Here is a 6,000-nt window from a genome sequence, read left to right as displayed (position 1 = left end):
ATTACCGAGTGAATTCGCATTGCGAATTCTGGCAATATCACAGGGATTTACTGTAAATCCCTTGCAGGGACAGAGCTTGCGATAAAGCTCTGTCCCTGCGGATCCCATCCGCACTCTAGTCGCGGTATTTGAAAAAAAAATACCGCGACTAAGAGCCCGCGCATGCGCCGACCCACCGTCGCTGCTGCCCCCCCACCGGCGCTAAGCCCCGCCCCCGGCACTAAGCCCTGCCCCCTGCGACCCAACCCCGCAACCCCCCCCTGCAACCCCCCCTCCCTTCATTACACTTACCTGCATCCTCCTGGCCTCCGGTGATCTTCTCCGGGCTTCCCGATCAGGTGATCTCCCATACTGCACTGGGGCCCGATCACCTGATGACCGGGCAGCAGTGCACTGTGGGAGACCAGCTGACCAGAGAGGAGCCATCACCGGAGGCCCGATCACCGGTCCCTGGAGTCAGGTAAGTAAAAAAAAAATTTTTTCATTTTGTTTTTCTTTTTATTACAGCAATCAGCTTGCGGTCTATTTAGACCACACAGCTGAATACTGGTACCGGCTCCCGCCTCTGCTCTCCCCGTTAGAGCAGAGTGGGAGCCCGGTAACCGGGGGAGACCCTGGATAACGCCACCTCCAGGTGGCGTTATTATCACAGGGCTTTCTCCGATATTTTTTTACAATTTATTTTTAGTAACTATGGTCGGATCACATTTCCCATTACAGTTATGGGAAATGCGATCTGCTTTACTAAAAATAAGTGATACTAGGGGTTGGAGTAGAATTTTACGAATTCTACTCCAATTGCCCTGTAATAACTACAGGTGATACTAACATAATGTGAAAAGGGTGTGATAGCACAAAACAGCATTTATCACTTTATTTTAGTAAAAATAATGTTAATAAATAGAGCCCATGGGGAGCTTTATGGAGGCTTTGCTGTGGGACCACATGTTCTGAGGTGGGAAGCAGCTAATTAATACGATAGTGAGCAGTACAAGCCAATGGATGTCAGGAGATTGGAGGTAATAGGATTGAGTATTAAGAAGATGCAGCCTTTCTGATGTCACTGGTGCCAGGGCCCCCGCTGCCCGCATCCTCCCCTCCTCTAAATGAGCCGATACCCAGCTAGCGCCCTTTCTGTCAGAGAGGTTAGACATCAATAGACTGCAATTAGAAGTGGCTGCTCAGAGATAGGAGTTTGGAAGTTATGAAGTTATAAGTAAATATAATCAGGTTTTGCTCTATATTACAGATGATCATGAACATGATTTTCATGTAAAGCAGAAGTTTGTTCTTTACAAAAATAAAAATCTCTGTAGCCGGCCATTAACATTCTCCTCTAGTCTCTACTCTCCATGGAGCATTGTTACTTCTTGTAAGTAATTTCTGTTCCACTTCTGGTGTACTCCGTGCCCAGCGACCGTCTACAGCAGCTGTAACATCATTTCCTGAGGAGAGAGAACGCCCTGGTGTACTCAGTGCCCAGCGACCGTCTACAGCAGCTGTAACATCATTTCCAGAGGAGAGAGAGCGCCCTGGTGTACTCAGTGCCCAGCGACCGTCTACAGCAGCTGTAACATCATTTCCAGAGGAGAGAGAGCGCCCTGGTGTACTCAGTGCCCAGCGACCGTCTCCAGCAGCTGTAACATCATTTCCTGAGGAGAGAGAGCACCCTGGTGTACTCAGTGCTCAGCGGCTGTCTCACAGTAACAGGATGGAAGCTGTGCAATTACTACTGATCCTGGGGACCCTGCAAGGTGAGGACCAGGCTCAGTACTGGGAGAGCTTCTGGTTATTGGTGTGTAAGGACTTCTGTGCTTGTGGGGAGAAATAAGACTGCTTTATGTAAGTAATGACCTTGTAGAAAGTTCTGCGCCCTCTCACTGAAGGGACTTCTACACTAAATATTGGTGTTTGCTGTCCTGTAAAGGAAAGAGAGGGATCCAGAACTTCTCATGGTGAATCCAGAAGTAAAAAGGTTCCTTTTGGTGCAGGTTCTGCCTGTTGGAAAGTTGATACCTCTCAGCTGAATTGGCTTCAAAATTTGAAAAAGGTTCATTGCAGATGTAGACAAATGACTCGGATGTAGGAAAATATACATTTATATAAGGCAGATGGCAGAAGCACTGCATAGGCCTGTTCCGTGTCTTCCTCAGACTTTATGCTGATGTTTTGTCACTTGTGTTTCTGCGATTAGCAGTCAGAGAGGCGGCGTTGTGTCCCCTCAGGGACTGATTCAGGGATGGATGCAAATGCCGTAGCAGCTGCGATCCTATTCACGTGGGACTTGCGGAAATATGCTAATGACTCGGGTGCATTCTTGTGCACTGAGACGCCTGCCTCCGGCACCTGACATCCGCCGATCTTGTACGAAAGCGGGAACATTGGAAACATTGGTCACACATCTGAGTGAGAGCGTCTCTCCTAAGACGCCAGGGCCTCCGCAGCTGAAATCAAATCTGCAGCGCCCAGAAAACAGTTCCGACGCGCCTGCAATTTTCTAACAACCCCATTACCTCCCCCCAAATGCTGACTACTAGTCACTCACTTTGCCAAAGAAATCCTCTCTGCAACTGCCTGCGCTAATTCATCATCGCACGTGCGCTGTGAGGCTTGGACGCATGCGAACTGGCAAACAAATCGCTCCACTGCAACATTGAGTCCATCTCTCAGAATAAGGCCCTCGCTGAACAGATTAAATGTAATCATCCACATTTGCGATGAACAATTAATAAAACTTGAAACCATTTCAAGTAAATGCTGACGACTTTTCATCTTGTAGAATCTGCACCAAAATAAACTTTCATTACGTAATAGCCAAATGTATGACCCTATAATCCATATGGTGACTAACACACTGACCCTATAATCCATATGGAGACTAACACACTGACCCTACAATCATATGGCGACTAATACCGTGGCCCTACAATCATATGGCGACTAATACGCTGACCCTACAATCATATGGGGACTAACACGCTGACCCTACAATCCTATGCGACTAATAAGCTGACCCTACAATCCTATGGGGACTAATACGCTGACCCTACAATCCTATGGGGACTAATACGCTGACCCTACATTCCTATGGGGACTAATACGCTGACCCTACAATCATATGGCGACTAATACGCTGACCCTACATTCCTATGGGGACTAATACGCTGACCCTATAATCACATGGCGACTAATACACTGACCCTACAATCATATGGCGACTAATACACTGACCCTGCAATCATATGGCGACTAATACACTGACCCTGCAATCATATGGCGACTAATACACTGACCCTGCAATCATATGGTGACTAATACCCTGACCCTGCAATCATATGGGGACTAATACCCTGACCCTGCAATCATATGGCGACTAATACACTGACCCTGCAATCATATGGCGACTAATACACTGACCCTACAATCACATGGCCACTAATACACTGACCCTACAATCATATGGCGACTAATACACTGACCCTACAATCATATGGCGACTAATACACTGACCCTACAATCATATGGCGACTAATACACTGACCCTACAATCATATGGCGACTAATACTCTGACCCTACAATCATAAGGCGACTAATACTGACCCTACAATCATATAGGGACTAATACACTGACCCTACAATCACATGGCGACTAATACACTGACCCTACTATCATATGGCGACTAATACACTGACCCTACTATCATATGGCCACTAAATCACTGATTCTACATTCATATGGTGACTAATACCCTGACCCTACAATCATATGGCGACTAATACACTGACCCTACAATCATATGGCGACTAATACACTGACCCTACAATCATATGGCGACTAATACACTGACCCTACAATCATATGGCGACTAATACACTGACCCTGCAATCATATGGGGACTAATACACTGACCCTGCAATCATATGGCGACTAATACTCTGACCCTACAATCATATGGCGACTAATACTGACCCTACAATCACATAGGGACTAATACACTGACCCTACAATCACATGGCGACTAATACACTGACCCTACTATCATATGGCGACTAATACACTGACCCTACTATCATATGGCCACTAAATCACTGATTCTACTATCATATGGCGACTAATACCCTGACCCTACAATCATATGGCGACTAATACACTGACCCTACAATCATATGGCGACTAATACACTGACCCTACAATCATATGGCGACTAATACACTGACCCTGCAATCATATGGCGACTAATACTCTGACCCTACAATCATATGGCGACTAATACACTGACCCTATAATCATATGGCGACTAATACACTGACCCTACAATCATATGGGGACTAATACACTGACTCTACAATCATATGGGGACTAATACACTGACTCTACAATCATATGGCGACTAATACACTGACCCTACAATCATATGGCGACTAATACACTGACCCTACAATCATATGGGGACTAATACACTGACTCTACAATCATATGGCGACTAATACACTGACCCTACAATCATATGGCGACTAATACACTGACTCTACAATCATATAGGGACTAATACACTGACCCTACAATCACATGGCGACTAATACACTGACCCTACTATCATATGGCGACTAATACACTGACCCTACTATCATATGGCCACTAAATCACTGATTCTACTATCATATGGCGACTAATACCCTGACCCTACAATCATATGGCGACTAATACACTGACCCTACAATCATATGGCGACTAATACACTGACCCTACAATCATATGGCGACTAATACACTGACCCTGCAATCATATGGCGACTAATACTCTGACCCTACAATCATATGGCGACTAATACACTGACCCTATAATCATATGGCGACTAATACACTGACCCTATAATCATATGGCGACTAATACACTGACCCTATAATCATATGGCGACTAATACACTGACCCTACAATCATATGGCGACTAATACACTGACCCTACAATCATATGGCGACTAATACACTGACCCTACAATCATATGGCGACTAATACACTGACCCTGCAATCATATGGCGACTAATACTCTGACCCTACAATCATATGGCGACTAATACTGACCCTACAATCATATAGGGACTAATACACTGACCCTACAATCACATGGCGACTAATACACTGACCCTACTATCATATGGCGACTAATACACTGACCCTACTATCATATGGCCACTAAATCACTGATTCTACTATCATATGGCGACTAATACCCTGACCCTACAATCATATGGCGACTAATACACTGACCCTACAATCATATGGCGACTAATACACTGACCCTACAATCATATGGCGACTAATACACTGACCCTGCAATCATATGGCGACTAATACTCTGACCCTACAATCATATGGCGACTAATACACTGACCCTACAATCATATGGCGACTAATACACTGACCCTACAATCATATGGCGACTAATACACTGACCCTACAATCATATGGCGACTAATACACTGACCCTACAATCATATGGCGACTAATACACTGACCCTACAATCATATGGCGACTAATACACTGACCCTGCAATCATATGGCGACTAATACTCTGACCCTGCAATCATATGGCGACTAATACACTGACCCTATAATCATATGGCGACTAATACCCTGACCCTACAATCATATGGCGACTAATACCCTGACCCTATAATCCTATGGGGACTAATACACTGACCCTACAATCATATGGCGACTAATACACTGACCCTACAATCATATGGCGACTAATACACTGACCCTACAATCCTATGGCGACTAATACACTGACCCTACTATCATATGGCGACTAATACACTGACCCTACTATCATATGGCGACTAATACACTGACCCTACTATCATATGGCCACTAAATCACTGATTCTACTATCATATGGCGACTAATACACTGACCCTACTATCATATGGCCACTAAATCACTGATTCTACTATCATATGGCGACTAATACACTGACCCTACTATCATATGGC

General features: G+C 45.0%; 1 protein-coding gene across 1 annotated transcript in view; it reads left to right on the top strand.

Moving 5' to 3' along the window:
- The first annotated feature begins 1,711 nt into the window (after positions 1 to 1,711).
- LOC148516800 (uncharacterized) overlaps positions 1,712 to 6,000 on the top strand; it is a 58,709-nt gene continuing 54,420 nt past the window's right edge. The window contains exon 1 of the mRNA XM_088479538.1: positions 1,712 to 1,754. Coding sequence (XP_088335664.1) covers positions 1,712 to 1,754 — 43 coding nt within the window. The remainder of the gene's footprint in view (positions 1,755 to 6,000) is intronic.

The sequence above is a fragment of the Taudactylus pleione genome, unplaced genomic scaffold (assembly GCF_031769625.1).
Source record: "Taudactylus pleione unplaced genomic scaffold, aTauple2 ptg000239l, whole genome shotgun sequence".
Taxonomy (NCBI): Eukaryota; Metazoa; Chordata; class Amphibia; order Anura; family Myobatrachidae; genus Taudactylus; species Taudactylus pleione.
The sequence above is the reverse complement of the archived record's forward strand: the minus strand, read 5'-3'. Positions and strand labels throughout refer to the sequence as shown.